The sequence below is a fragment of the Kwoniella dendrophila genome, chromosome 8 (assembly GCF_036810415.1).
Source record: "Kwoniella dendrophila CBS 6074 chromosome 8, complete sequence".
Taxonomy (NCBI): Eukaryota; Fungi; Basidiomycota; class Tremellomycetes; order Tremellales; family Cryptococcaceae; genus Kwoniella; species Kwoniella dendrophila.
The window spans coordinates 1,494,581-1,516,087 of NC_089483.1; the positions used below are offsets into that span (position 1 = coordinate 1,494,581).

A 21,507-nucleotide genomic window follows, 5' to 3' on the forward strand; every position below is an offset into this window, starting at 1 on the left:
ATAACTTAAGATGACTAATTATTGTTATTCCATAGAATGTCTTTATCTATTGTTAATCATTCTGATTCTGAGTCCAATCCTGGTGAACCACCAAAAGTGATTTCTCCATTTGTTACAACTTGACTTAATTTATCTGCTGATTCTAAAATCCAAGTAACACCTTGATCTGTACATAACCAATTTTCTTCTTGAGCTATTTTATCAATTTCATTTGAACCTTCTTTATTAGAGGGGGGATTTAAAGTAAGTTGAGCTTTTTTTAAACCAAAAACATGTGATAATAATTGTGGACCTACACCACGTTGAGTTCTTAAACAAGTTATAGCTATTATACTAGATAGTACTCTACCAATCTTATATTCTTCAGGTTCTAAATTTGGTGGATCGGATAATAATGGTCCATAATGTGAATTTAATATATGTATAGGTAAATCAGGATGTGAATCTCCTAATTTATTTAACAATTTATTTTCAAATGGTGTATAAATTGAATCCCATAATTCTCTAGATTGTTTTGTGATTCTTGATATGTTAGATTCGTCCGGTTGTCTATATATATGATACAGTAAGATCACGACTTAAGGAGTTAGCTCTGAACACATAAATGACCATCCCCACTGAAGCTTCGGTATCTGGAATATATCGAAGGAGTTTGACAGTTGTACCTCTACTAGCTTTTCAATAACATTATACACAAAGAACTGTTCATCACTCACCGATAAGCCTTTGTAGGTAAAGCCTTTTTAACGTCTTCAGGTAAATGAGCTCTCAAAGCACCTAAACCATTGATTGTACGTGGTATCTATTTTTGGGTTATTATCAGCTTCTTTGCTTCAATTTAGCAATGATTTTTCGAGATATCAAGCTTATTATTATGATTTCCTAATCTATAGTTCAAATATTCATATATGGTTTCATAATACGGAAAGGAGACACATCCAACTCACACCATTAAAACTAATACATTTCAATCCAACTTCTCTCATAATACCAGCATCTTCAACTTTCTTTCCAGCATAATCCCATAATTGACATAATGTTTCAGGTGAATTAACAGTTATCAAAGTTGCTGTACCTATAGTTAACCAAGTTTTTCTCGATATATATGGAGGTGCATTTGATCTTATTCCATCAAATACTTTACTTGTAACAGAAAATGAAGGTGCAGGTATTGCTGTAGGTAATGAACCCGAAGAATTGACTAACGATTTTAATGAAGGTGATAATTTGATTTGAGCAGCTGCTGTTTTATATAACTGTGTTGAAGGGTGCATGGTGGTGGGATTGAAACGAAGCAACAGCTAGATCCTATCTATCTTAAGAGGGGATATGAATTTGAACAATGGTCATGAAGAATGCTATAAATGTCTCTACATAGAAACAATCTCAAGTTGTATTCGGCATTCGTAGGTAACCGATTGACATCACCGCTCATCGGCGTTCTATCGTCATCTCGCTTATATCCGCCGAATAGAATAGATACTGTAGGATAATAAATAGTGATATGAATGCAGGCATCCCATTAACGCTTTCATTAACAACTCAAACAAATAAGAATGCTATATACAATGTATACATGTTTGAAAGCAGATATCGTTTTGCATAAGCCAGCATAAATATACATAATACTGGATTTTATTTTCATTTTTCTTCTTCTTCTTCCTTTCTCTTATTTTATTATTGTCCATTAAACCAAATCACCTATTCAGAGGTACCGACAACAGCAGCAGGAGGTTGATCACCACCGCCGAGACCCAATTTACTTTGAACTTGATCAAGAACACCTTCAGCGGCAGATGTTTTTGGTCCAAATTCCCATCTCCAATTTCTGTATTTCTCTGGATCAATACCATTTTCAAATGCTTTTGTTCTTGCATAAATTTGTTCATTGAGTAATTTTTCTCTTGTGTTACTACCTTTATTCTTGAGGTTAGGTAATCTATCAATTGCATCAATAGCCAAAGAAAATCTATCTGTTTCGTTTCTGATAGCAAGTTCCAATGGTGTATCAATGTTACCTTTCTCTTTGTATCCTCTAACATGGATATTGTTGTGTCCTGGTCTTTTGTATGTAAGTCGGTGAACAAGCCATGGGTAAGAGTGGAAGTTGAAGATGATTGGTTTATCATCAGTAAAGATGGCTCTAAACTCTTTATCGGTAAGACCATGTGGATGATCAACGTTTGAGATAAGTTTGAACAGATCAACAACGTTAACAAATCTGATCTTGAGATCTGGGAGGTATTGTCGGAGAAGAGCAGTAGCGGCAAGTGATTCCATAGTAGGCACATCACCACATGAAGCCATGACAAGATCAGGTTCTTCGTCAGGGAAAGTGGAAGCCCAATCCCAGATACCAAGACCTTTGGTACAGTGAGCAATAGCTTCATCCATGTTAAGGTATTGTAAGTGATCTTGTTTGTCGGCGACAATGACGTTGACATAGTTCTTACTGTCAAGACAATGGTTCATAACTGAAAGAAGGGTGTTACCATCTGGTGGAAGGTAGATCCGAACGACTTCAGGTGATTTGTTGGCGACTACATCGAGGAAACCAGGATCTTGATGGGTGAAACCATTGTGGTCTTGTCTCCACACGGTAGCGGTAAGAAGAATGTTCAACGAGGAGACTTTAGCTCTCCATTCTACTTCAAGACATTTCTCGATCCATTTACAATGTTGGTTAACCATAGAATCGATAATGTGGATGAAAGGCTCGTAAGAGTTAAGAAGACCGTGTCGACCAGAAAGAACGTAACCTTCAAGCCATCCTTCTACAGTATGTTCGGAAAGGATTTCCATGACTCTACCTTCGTTAGCAAGGTTACCAGCATCTTCATCTTCTGGCAGGTAATCAGCCATCCAGACTTTTTTACCAGCTTCGTAAACGGCACCTAATTTGTTTGATTCAGTTTCATCAGGACCGAATAATCTAAAGTTGGTCATGTTGGCGGCAACAACATCTCTTAACCATTTAGCCATGTTACTCATACTTGGTGCATTGGTGACACCTGGTGAAACTTGTAAAGCGTATTTGGTGAAATCTGGGAGTCGAAGTGCTTTTCTAACTAAACCACCATTCGCGACAGGGTTGGCCGACATTCTAGCGTTACCTTCTGGGACAAGGGCTTTGAGTTCGGGAATAAGTTTACCGTCAACGAATAATTCATCTGGTTTGTATGATCTCATCCATGATTCGAGAAGAGCAAGATGTTCGGTGTTGGAAGCGACATCGGCAAGAGGGATTTGATGAGCTCTCCAGTAACCTTCAAGGTGGTGACCACTAACATCTCTTGGAGCAGTCCAACCTTTAGGAGATCGAAGAACAACCATAGGCCATCGAGGTCGGAAAGCTTTACCACTGTCTCTAGCTTGTTTTTGGTATTGTTTGATTTCAAGAACAGCTTGTTCAAGAGTAGCAGCCATAGCTTGGTGCATAGTTTCAGGATCGGAACCTTCGACGAAGTATGGTTTCCATCCGTAACCGATGAAGAGGGCTTCCAGCTCTTCGTGGGAAATACGAGAGAGAACGGTAGGGTTGTTGATTTTGTAACTATAAGGTAGTATAAGCATACTTATATCGTGGAACAACTGCTAGAAGGGATATCGAGCTTACCCGTTCAAATGTAAGATGGGTAAAACGGCACCATCAGTGATAGGATTTAAGAATTTGGTTGAATGCCATGATGTAGCTAAAGGACCAGTTTCTGATTCACCATCACCGACCATGGTTACGGTAATGAGGTTTGGATTATCGAAAACGGTACCGAAAGCATGTGAGATTGAATAACCTAATTCACCACCTTCATGTAAAGAACCTGGTGTTTCTGGTGTAGCATGTGAACCGATTCCACCTGGGAAAGAGAATTGTTTAAAGAATAATCTCATTCCTTCTTCATCTTCTGTGATGTTTGGGTATACTTCAGAGTATACACCTTCAAGGTATGATTGAGAGAGTACAGCTGGTGCACCGTGACCTAGTAAAGGGGAAAAAAAGGTATTAGTTTATTGCTATGGAACGATCGAAGTAGAGAGACCGCAGTAAGACCGAGGATGAGGAGGAAGAGAGAAAAATAGATTTCGAGGTAAGAAATGAAGGTATGATACAAGGCACATTATTCGATGCGTTTAGATAGAGAGACTACTCACCTGGACCAGAAACGAATAATCCATTTAGACCATATTTCTTAATTAATCTATTAAAATGGATATATGTAAAGATTTGACCTGAATCTGAGCCCCAATGACCTAACAATCTAGATTTTAAATGTTCTTTCTTTAAAGGTTCTTTTAATAATGGATTCTTTTGTAAATAAAGCATACCTAAACATAAATATAATGAAGCTTTCATGAATTTATCAATTTTGTTCAATTCATCTTGTGTTAATGGTTTACCTTGTACTGTTGATCTGGCAACACCAAATGGTGTTAAAGATTGTACAGATGCTGATGACATCTTGATTGATTGATCTCTTCAAAGATTTGAGCTCAAATCGGATTATGAAGAGAAAGAAAGACAAGTTTGTTGATTTTAGATGTATCTATGGAGAGAAAAGAAGGAAGGAAGAAAGAAAGACAGAGGAAGGGGGACGTATATATATATATATATATATGCATTCCAGAATAAACGTTGTTCGTGACCATGATGGTGGATACAGTACGATTTTTCCCACGCATAATAGACTAAAAGGTAGATGATACTCGAAACCATCAATGACGTGTCCGAGAGATGTAGAATAGTAGATACTAAAACGACCGACGTACACTCCTATAACTCATTCCTATAAATACAATCACCGTGCCTTGAATAAGCATATATATAAAAGGTGGTTTTAATGCTGATCTCTCCGAGTGAGGTAATATATTACAGAATGGTTCAACAGTGACCCTGATTTTTACGATACATTCCACTAAAACTCCCAGTAAAAATTGCACACCGCCTGCATACCGCCTGCACACCGCCGAAAAAAAAAAGGTTAATCCATAAGAGATAACAGCCATTCCGTCCCCCTTATTTCTTATCAACGATTGTCGGCCGCCTTTCCTGTCAGCTTGTAGCGTAGATGCATACAGTGAAGGTTCATACTCTTCCAAAAAGCCCTCTGGACTTGAATTTACAGCGTATATCAACAAAGCCATGAAAGAACCGCCGGAGAAATGATTATCGGTTTTGGTAATTGACCTGACATGGAAAGATTTCGTCTCTTTCCGATACAGCGGTAAGACCGGTACCGTATCTTCGCTTAATAGGGAAGCGCATTCAGCCGAAACGCTTTGGTTAAGTTAGTACAGGTCAAAATTACTTGGCTTTCCCACCCCACCGTCAGATTTTATCCTTACCATTGTTCAACCCAAAAATTGTTTCGACTGAAAAGACGGAATGCGGCAATGGTATCTTCAATCTTCCGCTATCATAGCCATATACCGCTTCAGAGCTCATGTGTCTGTAGCATAGATGTCACCAGAAACAACCCGAATGCATAACATCCCCCTTCGTAGAGGCTTGTACTTTGCATGGTATTCATAGGGTAGCCAGTGTAATCAAATTGGATGATCTTAGCTTTTCCCTACCTGCCTTTGGTTCTCACGCTAAGCCCAATACTTCCCTAGCTTGTTCGACATCCTTTACTGGTAGTCCGCAGCTACCGTTTTCACATATTCTTAAACTGATATGATTTTTATCTTCTTTTCCAGCTATGATGGGCTCAATCAAAGATTTGATCACATCGTTCATTTCTGCGAAACCGTTTGGTGGGTTAGATGGATCAATTTGAATGAGCACTTGATTGGGTGCGTATACACTCCTAGCTAAAGAAAGAAGTTCTTGAGTTTTGGGATTACTGGGCTGCCCAATGATGATGATCTGCAAGAAGCATCCGTCAGTATGTAAACCACAGAATTGACATAGTGAACATACCTCTCGATAACCTTTCTCCAGATCCATCAATCCACAAATACTATATCCGAAAGCTCTTGGCATCTGCTTCAATTCTTCTCCAATCGATAAGTATGTGTCTTCGGCTCGTTTCTCATATTTATCATACTCGTTACTTGCAAGTAAAGATAATCTAGATAGGTTGTGAAGTGATACCGATGAGGCGGATGGTTCAGCAGCGTCCTGAGTAATGCAACGGTTCAGCGTTGATAAGTTGGCTTGCATCATCATTGTGTAAACTTACCTGAGCATCCTTCATTCTAACCAAAACATGTTCATCAGGTGCACTAGCGAAGTATCCACCACCTTGTCCATCCCAGAACAATTCATCCTGACGTTTCTGTAATTCTATAGCCCATAAAACATATTCTTCTTTTCCGGAAGCTTCATATAGATCCAATAAACCTGCAAGAGGATTCAGTAGAATACTAACCTTCACTTGACTGACTTAGCTCACCTCGAATCAAAAAAGCATAATCATCAGTTTGTCCACCTGGACCTTTTCCTTCTCTCCAACTTCTGGCTAGAGTCTCTTCTGATTGATCCCACATTCGATCTTTTATGAACTTTACAACATCTTCTGCTGCAGAAAGACAATGAGCTTGAATGGGGTAATTTTTAGGAAGCGTCGATGCTGCTTGTGATAATGCCGAGAGCTAGTCACGATATTAATCCTTACTCTTTCAGCTTAATATGATTGAGAACTTTAGCTTACCATTAGACCGTTCCAGGAAGTCAAGATCTTTAAGCAGGTCAGCTATGGTATGGAAGTAGCATACAAGTATATTAACTCACCTTGTCATCTAAACCTGGTCTTTCCCTCTTATCTCTTCTTTCTTTCAACTTGGCAGAGCCGGATTTTACAATCTCTTTTACTTCCTCTTCAGTCTGATTGAACTGTATTGAAATTTCGGCGTAAGTCTTAGCTTGATGAAGGATATTCTGTATAATTAGATACCAGATCAGCTTATCGTATAACTGAGGTTTCTCGAAGGGATAACTGACCTTTCCCGTCATTTCACCATGAGCATCATGCTGTAAATCAACGTTCCCATCTTCTTTTACACCGTAAAACGTTTCTATCAACTTGGCATTTTCACCAAGTATTTCATCTAATTCTGTTTTATCCCAAATATAAAATGCTCCCTCTGATAATCAACGTATACATCAGCTTTGCTATAAATCTCACTCAATCTGGATTTGGTATCCGAAGATGACAAATTTATTCACTTACCGGACTTTTTAGCATCTTTCTCAGGAGCAGAATCAGCATCTTCCGCTGACCAAAATCCACCTTCTGGCGATTTCAAATCTCTTAAACAATATTCTAGAATATCAGCTGCTAAATCAAAACATAATTTCCTATCGTCTTGCAATGCCGTACGATGTCCATCGTCTTCACCTTCTGATGGATTGGAAATTAAAGCGAAATCTAATGCTCCTGTGATGAGTTGAGCTTGATCATAAAGCATTTTTTCAAAATGAGGTACTATCCATTTTTCGTCTACTGAATATCTAGCTATACCACCACCTATCCAATCATGTATACCACCATTCCAAATACCTCTTAACATTTTTAATGCCATTTCTCTTGATTCCTCTTTATCAATTTTTCCTCCTCCTCCTCCGAAATTATAAAACGATAATCTAGCTAAAGGTTCTAAAGTCATTGAACAACTTGGAAATTTTGGTCCTTTAGATCTTGATCCACCACTTGAGAATCCTCCATATCGTGTATCATGTAATTGTAATAGTTGAGTATATATCTTTGTTGCCGGAGATGAAGAGAGAATTTCATCCAAAGTACCTGGAACACGAGATGACTATTTCCAATAATAATAATTTCAAGGTCAGTCCAGATTTTATGAAAATTGTTGAAAGGTCAACTCACACTACCACTCATTTCCTTCAATGATTCAACAGCTCCTTTTCCCGTAGCTTGACATTGTTCTCTATCTTCTTCCCACAATTCCGCTATCCTAAGTAAAAGAGATTTGAATCGTGTTTTAGGGAAATAAGTGCCTATTCAGAAGATGAGCGATATTAGTTCTGAATGCTAGCTCCAAGATCCAACCACTCAGATGAAGATTAAGTTACCAGCAAAGAAAGGTTCAAGATTAGGTGTCATAACTAGATAGATTCGCTTGCTCAGCTTTTCTCCGATCCCATTCTACTTGATAGCTTACATATAGACATAGGCCATCCACCTCCTCCTGAAGTAGCCTAATTTATGAAAATCAATCAGCAATGTTTTCTATTTCTCACAGTCATTTCCGGTTCGCGGATTTCCTCTATCTTTCTGTGCAATTTCTTTCTTTCTCCCTCTCGCTTTCTCTCCCTGTGTCACTTTGCTTACAGTAAAGTCGGTATCTGACCCTCAAGAAAATGCTTACCTGTAAATAAGTCATATAAACTCTATCTACATCAGGTCTTTCTTCTCTATCCACTTTAATATTTATAAAATATTTATTCATAACTTCAGCTATTTCTTGATCTTCAAATGATTCATGTGCTAAAACATGACACCAATGACATGCTGAATAACCTGAAGATAAAAAAATTGGTTTATCAAGTTTTTTAGATAATGATATTGTTGTTGAATTGAATTCTTGCCACTAAAATAATGAGATAAAGTGGAAAGTCACAGGTCAAAGGTCAGGGGTCATGGCTGTTATATATGACTAGCTGCTTCGAATGAGAGACTTACTGCTACTGGATTATCTTTATGCTGTAGTAGATATGGTGATTTACTCTTACTTAACACATTGGTCAATTCAGGTGTGCTAGAGCTGCTTACTGATTCGCTAGACATTTTGCGCAAGATGTTATGATGTGAATATCGATATTTATGTCGAGTGGTAAAAATAGAGAATCGCTTCGATGTCGTTTTGAATGAGATCGTCAACATGAAAGAATTAATTATGTGAATTCCCTCATTTACCGTTCGCAATGTTACAAAAGAAGATAGAAATCAAGATATACATATATATATATATATACATAGCACAAAGAACACTGAACAGTTAAACTAAAGCTTTACAGAAATAAATATCTCTCACGACGTCATTACTGGACGACCTCCACTTTTGTCTGTATGTAGTGTGTAATTCTCGTACTCTACAGTACGAGCAGATATAAGTGATGAAATTCTCGTCATTACTTGAATCTGTCTTTTCCGGTTACTATCAATGTAATGAAGCAAAGCATCTATAGGTATAGCGTTTCCGCTCTAGATAGTCTTGCTTTTCGAATCATCTATCAGAAACTATAAATCCCACACTGCGATTACTGTATATATGTTTGTTCCCATTTGAAGTATCCCGAACAATCGGTCCAGGAACGCATCGCCGTTGCCGTAATACCATAGGTAGTATACAGCGGGGTATGGGATCAACATTACATGAGCGATAACAATGCCTGAGGTAACACGGATTGTTGTCTGTCCAGCTGATGAATTACCATATCTATAACAGAAAATAATCAATAACCCCCAGTATATTCCATTTTGTGTCTATATTAATTGAGAGATTGATTCTATGAACTTATCAACTCACACATCGCCCAATGACACCGAATGCAAAAGAATCATCACAATGCTTCAAGTTACCTCCCGGCAAGATAGCAGTAGTAGTAGGCGGTACGACACCTGTGGGAGTATCAATAACGCGTAGATTGGCTTCTTTGGGATGTTCAAGAGTTATAACCATTGGCAAGTATGAGAAACAAGGAAACGAGAAACTTGAGGACATCAAAGAAACCTATCAAGGTCAAGTCGTACTAGAATTTGTCGAAGAGGATCTTTCGTATGTTCCCCTTACTCCTTCACTCAAATAATCCCCGAGAAAAGAGGCTGATTGTGACATCGTGTAGTTGCGTGAAGGGCATCAAAGATGCTTTTTCGTCTTTTCAGCAGGCTTGGGGAGATGATAAAGTGGATTATCTAGTAGGTTAGAGTCGATCAAGTAAATTCCAGAAATATACGCTGATAATACATCGATTCTGATCAGATAATGTCTCAAAGCGGCCCTCCAACTGGTATAATCAACCTCAACGAAGATGGGTAAGTTGAAATCCTCACTTCATTCCTGGGCAATGCTTCTTGCTGATAACTTCATTTGTACAGCGAAGGTACCGAATTCACCATTCAAGTAATTTCACGATTCCTCTTAGCCTATCTATTCATTAAAGAGCAATTACTCCGATCCGAAGCTGGCGTGATGTTCATTGGAAATCCAGGTCTGAATTATGATCTGGATGTAGAGGATTTGAGCTTGAAGAAAGTCGCTGAAGGAGGAAGATATAAGCCTTTGATAGCTTTAGATCAGACAAGTAGAGACAGTACGGTATTGGATAGTATAACGCTCGTAAGTCAAAATGAAAGATGGTAGCTTATTTTATACATAGCATAAAACGATAACCGAAATGTCATAAATAGGAATTCAGCTCTCGTTATCCACAGTACAATTTCTATCATGTTTTGCAAGGCAAGTTCATCCAATTATGGATTTAGTATATTGGATGGCGAAGAGCTAAAATCGACTCCATATATCTCAGGGTTGGTCAAAACCAGTCTCTTCAATATTCCTAATTTACCATTCCCATTCCCATTGAATTACCTTGCAGGTATAGGATTAATAGGGTCACCAATCACTTCTGATGAAGTTGCTGATATACCTTTATATGTAAGTGTCGCTCTACACCCTGGAAGTAAAATGAACGCTAAATAAAGCAAATTCGACATTCTCGTAATCCTTTATAGCTACTCGTTCATCCTGAAGCGAAAGAACAACTGGGCAATGGTTTGTTTTGGAATTATAAACTGCAATCTGAATCACCCGGTGCTTGGGCCTCTGATGCAGGAAATAGAGGAAAGTTATGGGATAAATTGTGTGGAATGATCGTGGAAGGTGGTCAAAGTGCTCCTTGATGTCTATGCAAATATGTTAATGCGTTTCATGATTCTAATCACATGCGTCAGCTCTTAATTCTCACAATACTCGTATAGTGCAGTGCGGTCTTTCACTGTACAGAAAACCGATCTAGGTTACCTATTTTACTCTAATCACTATTATTCAGTATTTCTATCAATCAACTACTCAATTGACGTTAACGTTAACGTTAAAACAATCCTCGAAACAAGACAAAATGCCAGCTTCTGATGGCCTCGGTAGGTTTTGATACTAGACTATTTCTTTACACTGATCACTGATGAAACGGGAACAGCTCCTCCGATGACACCTGCTGAAAGAGAGATAGTTAAAGCTTATGGAGGTTGGACCAATTTCTGTATTTGTTTTGGTTTGAAACCCTGGAATCATGATGAGAATGACGAAGCCAAACAAATCCTTCATCAATTGGCGATTCCTGATGGCTCTTATTATTGTGTCAAAGGGTAAATGAGATGTAGTTAGAACATATTGATGACCATGTCTCCGTATAGGTAATCGACGATAAAGTTCTTCTCGATCACAGCTAATGTTGTATCCACGCTCATACCCTTTACGTTTTCATAATCAGTTACAGTACTCGTATGGAGTCGATGCATGAATTTCGCTCTTCAAAGTCTACTAAGTACATAGTCATATTTATTTGCACATTCCTCGCTTAATCTGGCATCTCCACATTTTAACCCCTGACTTGGCTCGCAGATCACGTGTATTTTCCCATCACTTATAATTATTAATTACTTCCTCGCATAAAAGAAGTGTACATATGCATAAAAGTGTCAACATTGACAATCGAGGACTTTTTCTTTTTCTTGAGTATTTGTGGACAACATTGCTTGATAGATACCTAAATCAACAGCAGTGAAGAGTAGAACATATGGATGATTTAGACGATTCTTATAAGCCTAAATTTACCCGAAGTAGGACTGGTACGTGTGATTCACTCTTTTACTTCTCGCTTTTCCCGTGCTCCTCTCTTTCCCTCTTTCCCCCCTCAATATCCTTTCGCAGATATCCTTTGAAGCATAGTTCTGTCCAATCTTATCCGACTCTCAATGAGTTACTCATGCGTATTCGTCAGATGTTCGTTTTTGAATTTCCTAACATTCTGACTTCCATCGTATTACAGGCTGCCTACGCTGTAGAAAAGGGAAACATAAGTAGGTATTTCTCGACGCTCATACAGTGAATATGTTAGCTTATCTTGTAATCATTGCAGATGTGACGAAGAAAAGCCAATATGTAAACGGTGTAGCAATGTAGGCAAGGAGGTAAGCTTCAATATGTGTGAGCAGAAGAGAATAACGATAATGACAAACCTTCTCAGTGCGTTTATCCTCCTCCGCCAACGCCGAAACCACCAACTCGACCAGCTAAAAGGAGAAGGACTGCAATTCAGACGGAAGACCAGGTAGAGGAAATTGTGCGGCAGAATGATACTGGTCAATTAGATAATAGCTTGAGCTCGAATGGAAGTACCGGTGGAGAAACCACTCTACCTTTCTTCTTAACTCCAAGCGATTACTTGACTTTATCATTTCCGGATGCGCAGGAGAGGGATCTGGCGAGTAACCGTCATTTCAGTCAATTTAGGATACCATAAGCTGATACGTACTAGATGCGACACCTTCTTTGCTTTGGTAAGTCATACCTTGTCATCTACCCATTATATTTCCTTTGACAGACCTCTCGTTTATAGGCAACGTTGTCATGTACTCCGTACCTGTTCAAAACGAACCTATTCAATTCCTTCATCTGGCTAGATGTTTACAACATTCTCGTGGATTCTCTTTAGAGTCAGATGCTCTTTTATTATCACTTATATCAATTGCAGCAGGACACAAATCTTCGTTAATTGCCCAACAAGAAAGAAGGTATTTAGATCAATTACCTTCATTTAAATGGGATGTCTTATCTTTAAATGACAACCGTCATCCTGAAATATTGAATTCATTCAGTGCTTCTCAAAGTGCACAAAGATCTATAAGTGATCATTTTTCAATGACTTCTTTGAGTATATGTAAAACTACTGTAGCATTCAGATCAAATAGTGGAACCAATGGATTTACAACTGAAATGTCAAATTTACTTTTAACAAGCTGTTTAGCAATTATTATTGCACAATGTTTAAATGCGGGTACAATGTGGAAACAATCTTATGAAATTGCTTGTGGTCTAATCAATCTCAGAGGAGGACCAGCTAAAATGCTTGAAGAAGCTAGAACGCTATCAAATGAAGAAGTCTCACGTATCAGATTGTTATTAGAAAATTTCGTTGTGATGGATGTTTGCCAATGTCTGGCTTCTGGTGCTGCTCCGAGTTTGATGAAAGAACCGTTTGCTATGTGGTGGTGAGTATTATTATCCTCATAGACTGGACATGATGCTCACACACATGCATTCTATCAGGTATGATTATATATCCGAAAACAATGACACAGTACATAACTCGTATGGTGTAGATCGAGCGCTCGTGGAAGTGGTGAGTCGATTGATATCATCCGTTTTGCTGATACTGATGTGATGTCCGACCAGGCAAATCGAGTGAATATGCTCGTCCACGAAAGCTCTATACTGGGTACGGTACTCGACAAAGCGTATCTGGATACACACAACTCGAAAGTTCAGAATGTATTGCAGGAATTGTATATTTGGGAAACTAGCTTTTCGCAGCAGACTATCGGGAATCTAAGGGTTGTTTTCGGTAATAGAGTAATGGTAAATATGTTAAAGGTGAGTAAATCGCTATGTGATGTTACACTTGACTAATGATATTATGTTTCAGGTGGTTGTATATGTTGATCTACTGAAGAAACGTCATTCCGACCAAGAAGTTCAAGAATCGGCTTGGGCAGCTTTAACAGCTTTCAAAGATGGGAAAGAGCTTGATCACGGTGTAGGCCTACTATTAGCTGCTATCATAACCGGTAAGTCTTCACTACATCTCTTGCGACGCAAACTTATCTGACAGAATTATTAGGCTCGGTTCTGCAAGACAAGGTAAAGAGGGAAGAAGCTCGGGGAATGATAACTCGACTCAGGACCACTGCAGATTACGGTTACGATGTAGAAGAAGCTGTAGCTATGCTAGATAAAGTGAGTACTTGTTATAGAAACAGAAATCTGAATTATTGCTTATATCTCTGTGTTAACAGATATACCGCCTTCGAGACGAGGGAATGGTTGATCCTTCTTGGAGAATAGTAACCGGAACTTCGGGCTTCCTGTTGTTTTAGTAAACTACCTTTTACTCTGATATACCGTTGTACTGCTATTAGCATAAAAGAAAATCTGTTGTAGCAATACCAATCTTGGATGTACTTTACGTGTATGCATTCCACAAAAGAAAATCAGATTATAGAGTAAAAGAGGAATGCCAAAAAACCCAAACATTAAAATACTGAAAAAAATGTCCGTATAATGCGATCTCGAAACCGATTAGATTTCAAAATTTTTTCCTGTAGATTGATCATTGTTCCTATTCATCCTTAGCCAACCTTTTAGGTTTGTATTGTCTAGCTTGAATAGCTCTTTCAGCTTTAGTTTGAGGTTTTGGGACACTCCTCTTCTTAAAAGATGTATTTGGGTTAGGGTTTGATGAACCACAACCTGCAGAAGGAGCCTATAGATTTTGAATCAGTGTTTCATTTTCAAGAAATGATAAAATAGCAACCAAAGAGCAAAAAAAAAACAGTTAATTTGACTTACTTGTGTAGGACATGTGCTATCTGAACCAGTTGAAGTATCTTGTGAACCATCATCGTTATAAGCACATGCTACATTCATTCCATCAGGTCGTACATAGCTACATTTTTTACCCAAATTACAAAAAGTTATTAAAAGCAAGCAAACAATCAGCTAAATTATCTTATAAAAAATACAAAATAGAAAACACAAGTCATAAGAATCAAGATACAATTACTTACTGACATGCATGTGTAGATTTACCAGTAAAATAATCATTATAACTATCTTTATAAGCTAAAGGTTCACCATAAAGCGTTGACGGACATTGAAAATAACATTGTGATGAACCAGATGCAACTGATCTAGGAGCAATATTTCCTTCTGTTCTTGAAGAAGGTGCTCCTATAACAGCTGAAACAGCCACAAAGATAGCAGAGGTTAATAGCTGTGTTACTTTCATGTTGATTTGTTATGGTTAATAATTCGCAATTTTAGTATGAGTAGAATAGAAAATTTGATGATGAAGGATATGGAATAAAAATGTTTAATGCTGTTTACATATGTATTCATGTATATGTATATTGGGTAATAAACCTCATTTTGCTTTTCTCAAAAGTATCCTCGTTCTCCGATCATTCGATCCCAACAAGAGTCATCGAAAAGAAAAAGAAAAGAAAAAAGGGAAAATAAAACTTTTCTGAAAAGAGAATAACGGAATACTGAAGCGTATCGACCTAGAGTCCTCTTTGAAAACCTTTCATACAAAATTACTTACTCATGAAACTTACCGGTCCGTCCACTGCAAGAAACAACTAAATCTAACGCTATCATAACGATACCGAGACCGATCCTTTCTTACATTTGTTATCGCCCAGTGAATTGCTCACAACGAAGGTGCCTAGTGTCTTTAATTAAACAATACAAGGTCAACTTTTAATCCGCAACATGATTAAGAAATATAACCTCGTTGATCCGGAAGCATGGTAGCTCAGGGCATAATGGCGGCGGGACCGTAGATCACGTTGATGTACCGTAACTTAATGGTCTCGCCCCATGGGTTACCACGGCAAATGAAGATCTAATTCAGAATGCCAAACAAAAAGCAAACAAAGCCCGACCAGGTATTTTGACATAGTTATGTATGCATGTGTGTACCGGTGTACAGGATTAGAAGTGCGCGAAGAGTGAATCTGTATATCTCATTTACCTCCGGTCTATGTGCTCATATGTGAAGCCACTTCCTTAGAAGTTCTGAGCAATCTACTCAAATCAACGTTGATTTCAGGTATTTCCTGTTCTGTACATAATGTCCTAATCCTTTCGCCTTCTGTGGAATGTAAAAGACCTTGAATTGCTAGATTATCCGCAACACTATATGTAAGTACAACGTGTTTCAGTTTCAGCTAGAATCAGAATCATAATTGTGAGTGATTAAGACCGACCAACCTATGACATAAATCCATCCTAAATGTTTTCCATGAAACTGCCGTATCATAGCTATTTCTCATTTCGAATGAAGTGGACTTATGAGGTTGGTGAATTGTCCATTGGTCTGCAAGTACATAAAAATCCATTCCTGATAAGTACATACTTGCTGTACATGCAGCTCTATTGTATCCAGCGCCCTATATATTGAAAATTCCTCCTTTTAATCAGTCTAAATCGTAATTATCATAGTAGGTAGTGGTAAAAGATACTTACTGCAAATCGCTCATCACACCAAACATTGATATCTTTTCTGAAGATAGCATAAACCTCATAACTGAATTCGAAATTTGTCACTTTATACGGTTGATCCGTTTGCATATAACGGGTATAGTCGGTAGCGTGAGATAAGACAGGATTACTGGTTTCGAAGGCATCGAGTTTCAATTCGCGATAATTATCGACCAGATCCTACAATACAATTAGTTTCGGCAAGTATACCTTGAACAAACATAACATGACTTACTTGCTTGTTCTTCGGACAAGAATGATACTCAGTCCCGCTTATCCACTCAAATGAAGGAATTACCAACGCGGCTTTTCCTTCTGCTAGCTGCTTTACCCATTTCTCATCACCGCTTGTTTTGAAGGTATCTAGACCAGCTTGAAAGTCTGTACAAATGATAAAATCAATATCCCACAACATGACCCAGTCAGTCGTAGCAAATGATCTAGCGATGTTTCTCCATGTGTTATGTAAAAGTGGTCTGTTGGAAGTTACCAAGTGTATATCGACCTTTTCCGAGATAGCTGAATTTTCTCTGATCAAGTTCTCCAGTCCAATTAATTGAGGCGTAGCAAGTTCATCTGAAGGAGGAATCCATATAACGACTGAAATAGTGCCTAAATAATGCGTTAGGATAGACATCTCTTTGGTATAAAAGCCTCAACTTACCTTGATTACGTGTTGCCAAATCTATCAGTCTATCAAATCTATCATAGGTCGCCCAGGTAGTTAAAGTTACTTCATCCCTTCTAGCTCGATGTGACTTCCTTCTGAAATACGGGAACACTGTGACATCGTATATATTGTTAGAAAATGCTTTATGAGACAAAATATCCAATAGCGGATCATTTTGAATTGATATGTGGTGATTGAATAAAGCTGAGATATTGATATAGGTCGCACCGCTTAAAGTATACTTGAATTGATCAAGATTAATAAAATGATCCTTTGGTGTTTTGAGGTAGAGTAAGGAAAACCCTATACAAAGGAAGATTATGATAATCCTAATTTGTCGAGAAGGCCGTAACATGCCGAGCGGCTTGGACGTCAACCTGTCTCTACGTTCAAGCTTTGTGAAAGAGGTAATTGATAGCACGATGACATGTAGAGTGATTCAAGTTTTTCGGACTATTGATCAGATGTGTGTAGGAGAAATAATGTGCGTTAATAAAGATAATAAGAGGAAGAATGACAAATAGTAGTAACAATATGTAACCCGTTTATTTCGCAACTGTTCTTACGTTTCAACCTCCACCTTCTTGTTCCAATCCTCCCTATACGAGAAAGCCCTTCAAAACATAATAGACCTCTACGTATTGTCAATTGGCGTTCGTCTTCATGACATAAGGATAGGAAACGCAGCATATATCTTTAACGAAATTTACTCTAAGCTGAAGCGAACTTAGGGTATTCAGTTGGTAATTTCGCTCGATTTTGGCTAACCACTCATCGTAGTATGTGTATACTGTAAATGAAGCGATTCCGAGGAAAGGTATTATCATTGAAGTACAGTATATCATGTATCAATCATCAGTTATAAAAAACCCAAAAAGTATAGTATATTATTGTCCATCGAGAATTTTTTGTTGATTAAGTCCACCAGATGCCCGTGGCCAAAGTCCTGATCTAACCTAATTCAACCTTTTCGGTTTAAATTGTCTAGCTTGAATCGCCCTTTCAGCTTCAGTATGTTGTTTAACTATTGTACTTCTCTTAAAAGCATTTCCCGGATCTGGATTTGTTGAACCACAACCTGCAGAAGGAGCCTACAAATAAATAGATGAAATATAAATTTGATCAGCTAAATTGTTACAAGGAAATTGTATTGCTGTACAGCATGTATGAGGTTAAAATTTACCTTTTGTGGACAATCATTAGAATTTCGTTGACCTAAATTCGACAGTGATCCATCAGGATTGTAGTTGCAGATGAGACCTGGTTGACCTGCACCTCTCGAATAGCTATCCAATCGCAAACCAATGATGAATTAGTATTCATTCGAACATAAGTATATATGTATATACCTTAATAGCTATTCTATCCTCGAGCTCACGAAAAGAGAACAGAATAGAAACTTACAAACATGTATGAAATTTTTGATTATCTTCCGTTGAGTTATCTGTACTTTGACTCAAAGCATAACCGTCAAGTGTATCCGGACATTTACCTAGATGATGCCTAGTAGTTAGTACATATACTAGATTAACAAGTAGATGAAGACGTACTATAACATGTGGTTGAACCTGACGTGAAAGCTCTAGGAGCTAGATCACTATTTGTTCTGGAAGGAGCAGCCGTTACGACACCGAGAAAGGCAATGGTAGTGGCAGTGAGGTGTATCAACTTCATGGTTTTCAAAGGGATAGTCAAGCATGACAAGAACTTCAAAAAGGCTTCGAATAAGAAGCTGTGTTTGCTTTACTTATATATATACGTATATGTCATCAGATTTGGAGTCCCATTGTTTGCATACCTTCTTCTCAAGATCGAAATGGCTGCAGAGGAATGTTTACTGTATACATGTCAAACTTACGATAGGTAAGCAGGATTCTTCAAGACCTCATGGTCACTATTCTTCTTGTTGACCATACAATGAGATTTTATCATCAAAGGCTTCGTACCTTTTTGATAATCAGTTACAGCTAACGCAAACATATATGTAAAGCGGGATGTAATAGCTTCAGGGCCATAAAGGGTTTGTCACCTAGATCAACAAGGTGAATCATCCGGAAGGCATGGTCTCCGGAATACCAGTATTTCGGTGCCAGCCAGGTGTGATAACTGATTTTTACGTTATCGAGTCATGGCTTTGTTTGTTTACATTTCATAATATGATAAATGATTCTACATTAAATGACTATGTGATGCTAGTGTTGAATTGAGAACCTGAAGCGAACAATCATTAACGCCAAACATTACTGTCGTAATTTGTGAGGGTTGTTGCCGTATATGTACTGTAGTCGGTGCGGAGCTAATATCTCGCGGAATTCTCCTAAACCTAGGGGAAGAGGTGCGAACATATTATCGTTTACCTGCGACATATTGCATTATCTTCACCAGGACAAGATACTCATGATACAAGTGGAAGTATGGGAGTCTGAGTTCTCAATCTCGCGCCTAGTGGGATTGGCGCAGAGTGGCAGCGCTTCATAAATTCAAAGTTCAAATTGTTGCATAACCACATGAATACAGTGTTAGAATAATAGATAGATAATATAAGTCGACTTCTACTGTACATATAAGATATCTGATCCCCTTGGTAATCCGCCTATCATCCTTTCATTCATTTTCTCATCCCGGTGTAGCGCGAGGATGTAGAATTAAGCTTATTATGGGTTACTACCCTTCCTTTGGAGCACATGTATGATCGGTGTCGGTCAATGTGAGTGTTTATAGTAGTGTATTCATTGGTATTTCATGCACTATTACTCAATATCAATCTATATCAAACTATCTATCTAAATTGTTATTATCAAAGTTGTTATATAAGATCAAATATAAAGGTTGTCATGCACCTTGTTTATTACATATCCTCATTCTTCAGTACAATCCTCTTGAACCTCCACTTCCCACGTTCCTATTACGTAAATCCCGTTCAAAGGTGCTGTTTCGTACTACACCGTATTGATTTGAACCCTATTCAATAGGATGTCAAATTAACTTAGTTGACTTCTTGATGCTTCCGTGTTTTCAGGTAGAGTAACGAAACGTTATACGTAGGAAGATTATGATAAGCCTGACTTGTCGGGAACTACATATATATATATATACATATGTAAATGCTGTATAACCATCATCGGCTCCCGACTTTTTGATCAACACGCATCGATGATAAGATGCACCCTATCAAAATGGACCAAAACAATAGAATGAAGCGGTTCACCAAAAAGCTAGGTATCGCGATTCCCAATAACAAGTTTTACATTATCACAACGGTTCCGAGTGATGTCATCCTTCCAGCTCTTATCAATTATTAAGATTTGGTAAAGACCACACAGGCAGGTCTGTAGCGTATTTGTGAATCACTTCAAGCCAGTCGCCTGGTCAATCAGGGTATAATAAATCTTACTGAATAGGCTGCCCATAGTAGAATTCTTAACCCCGGGGAACGTCCGAGAAAGATTATTCAGCATTGTTCGCTTATGCGGTACTCATGCAGTAAATGAATTGATTATATCAGCAAATGCAATCTGTATCGTCAGAGATATGCATCATCTTCGAATCTCCTGTTACTACATTTATCAAACTATTTCTGAATTAGACATGTCCTTTTAATATCTTTCGACAAATCTCATCTTACGCAAAAGCAGTTCTAGGTAATTAACAAGAGAAAGGCAACCAAACAACGATGTCTAACGCAAAAAACACTTCGCGATGTCCTTATCTACCACCTTCGGAGATGAATACTGCTCAAAGAGATATTTACGATGAAGTTGCACCAGCACTCGCAGATAAATATGGTGATCAATTCGTTCACACACTTCCCGATGGATCTCTGACAGGTCCTCTAAACGTTCATCTAAAAACACCGGATTTGTATCGACCTTTTTGGAACCTGATTGGAAAAGTCTTCACTCAACCTGGTCTTACGGAAACAATGCTAGAAGTCATTATTCTTAATATCGCCTCTCCCAATCACTATGACTGTAAATATATGAGATATGCCCATATTAGAGTAGCAAAGGCAGTTGGTCTAGATGAAAACATTAGAAAAGCAGTTGCGAATGGCGAAAAAGGGTCTGGACCTGGTTGGGATTTGAGATTGGATTTAACGTGGGAAATTTCAACTTCTATGCTGGAATCAAGAGGTAATATTCCATCACAACTTTGGAATAAAGCTAAACAAGAACTTGGCGAGCAAAGTTTACTAGCAATTGTTCAAGTCGCTGCAGCTTATCAATATCAGGCAAATCTCCTCAACGCGCATCGTCAAGAGATTCCACCTGGTGAAGAGTTATTGGCTTGATCCCGACTTTAGAGGCTGAAACGAAAAGAGATAGTTGTATTCCAAAGGCTCTCTCATACAGATGCTGGTATCTCCCGTTTTGCTAAAGCAAGGGTATTATATGACTGGTTAGTGCATTTCGATATGCATAGAGGGGTGATCATGCAGTTGCAAACTGTTCGGACGTTCAAAATCAAGTCGCGCATGAAAATAGATGCAGCCATTGTACTACTTGAACACAAACCGGAGAAAAATATATAAACAATAATCCTCAACTTTCCAT

At 38.2% G+C, this 21,507-nt stretch overlaps 9 protein-coding genes across 9 annotated transcripts; 3 read left to right on the plus strand and 6 right to left on the minus strand.

Moving 5' to 3' along the window:
• Positions 1-56: 56 nt before the first annotated feature.
• On the minus strand, positions 57-1,274 carry L201_006374 (uncharacterized protein; the record flags this gene model as incomplete). The annotated part of the gene is made up of 3 exons (XM_066222093.1): positions 57-549; positions 717-802; positions 948-1,274. The coding sequence occupies 3 exons, from the start codon at positions 1,272-1,274 to the stop codon at positions 57-59; spliced, it is 906 nt and encodes a 301-aa protein (XP_066078190.1).
• Positions 1,275-1,701: 427 nt separating this feature from the next.
• On the minus strand, positions 1,702-4,456 carry L201_006375 (uncharacterized protein; the record flags this gene model as incomplete). The annotated part of the gene is made up of 3 exons (XM_066222094.1): positions 1,702-3,553; positions 3,617-3,977; positions 4,150-4,456. The coding sequence occupies 3 exons, from the start codon at positions 4,454-4,456 to the stop codon at positions 1,702-1,704; spliced, it is 2,520 nt and encodes an 839-aa protein (XP_066078191.1).
• Positions 4,457-5,584: 1,128 nt separating this feature from the next.
• L201_006376 (uncharacterized protein) lies at positions 5,585-8,747 on the minus strand (the record flags this gene model as incomplete). Its single annotated transcript, XM_066222095.1, has 13 exons — positions 5,585-5,863; positions 5,918-6,118; positions 6,180-6,340; positions 6,393-6,591; positions 6,651-6,677; positions 6,731-6,877; positions 6,941-7,083; positions 7,170-7,758; positions 7,827-7,957; positions 8,033-8,065; positions 8,122-8,158; positions 8,329-8,550; positions 8,643-8,747. 13 exons carry the CDS (start codon positions 8,745-8,747, stop codon positions 5,585-5,587), a joined length of 2,274 nt encoding a protein of 757 aa, XP_066078192.1.
• Positions 8,748-9,499: 752 nt separating this feature from the next.
• L201_006377 (uncharacterized protein) lies at positions 9,500-10,862 on the plus strand (the record flags this gene model as incomplete). Its single annotated transcript, XM_066222096.1, has 7 exons — positions 9,500-9,738; positions 9,806-9,878; positions 9,943-9,995; positions 10,059-10,299; positions 10,371-10,419; positions 10,490-10,617; positions 10,695-10,862. 7 exons carry the CDS (start codon positions 9,500-9,502, stop codon positions 10,860-10,862), a joined length of 951 nt encoding a protein of 316 aa, XP_066078193.1.
• Positions 10,863-11,758: 896 nt separating this feature from the next.
• Positions 11,759-14,117, plus strand: L201_006378 (uncharacterized protein; the record flags this gene model as incomplete). The annotated part of the gene is made up of 11 exons (XM_066222097.1): positions 11,759-11,810; positions 12,011-12,041; positions 12,101-12,152; positions 12,209-12,445; positions 12,500-12,521; positions 12,581-13,232; positions 13,291-13,363; positions 13,417-13,614; positions 13,667-13,808; positions 13,862-13,977; positions 14,037-14,117. The coding sequence occupies 11 exons, from the start codon at positions 11,759-11,761 to the stop codon at positions 14,115-14,117; spliced, it is 1,656 nt and encodes a 551-aa protein (XP_066078194.1).
• A 242-nt stretch (positions 14,118-14,359) lies between these two features.
• L201_006379 (uncharacterized protein) lies at positions 14,360-15,028 on the minus strand (the record flags this gene model as incomplete). Its single annotated transcript, XM_066222098.1, has 3 exons — positions 14,360-14,503; positions 14,590-14,686; positions 14,808-15,028. The coding sequence occupies 3 exons, from the start codon at positions 15,026-15,028 to the stop codon at positions 14,360-14,362; spliced, it is 462 nt and encodes a 153-aa protein (XP_066078195.1).
• A 754-nt stretch (positions 15,029-15,782) lies between these two features.
• L201_006380 (uncharacterized protein) lies at positions 15,783-17,309 on the minus strand (the record flags this gene model as incomplete). Its single annotated transcript, XM_066222099.1, has 5 exons — positions 15,783-15,939; positions 16,015-16,193; positions 16,270-16,464; positions 16,520-16,896; positions 16,949-17,309. 5 exons carry the CDS (start codon positions 17,307-17,309, stop codon positions 15,783-15,785), a joined length of 1,269 nt encoding a protein of 422 aa, XP_066078196.1.
• A 601-nt stretch (positions 17,310-17,910) lies between these two features.
• L201_006381 (uncharacterized protein) lies at positions 17,911-18,628 on the minus strand (the record flags this gene model as incomplete). Its single annotated transcript, XM_066222100.1, has 4 exons — positions 17,911-18,045; positions 18,138-18,240; positions 18,359-18,446; positions 18,505-18,628. The coding sequence occupies 4 exons, from the start codon at positions 18,626-18,628 to the stop codon at positions 17,911-17,913; spliced, it is 450 nt and encodes a 149-aa protein (XP_066078197.1).
• A 1,999-nt stretch (positions 18,629-20,627) lies between these two features.
• L201_006382 (uncharacterized protein) lies at positions 20,628-21,245 on the plus strand (the record flags this gene model as incomplete). The annotated part of the gene is made up of 1 exon (XM_066222101.1): positions 20,628-21,245. The coding sequence occupies one exon, from the start codon at positions 20,628-20,630 to the stop codon at positions 21,243-21,245; it is 618 nt and encodes a 205-aa protein (XP_066078198.1).
• Between the last annotated feature and the right edge of the window lie 262 nt (positions 21,246-21,507).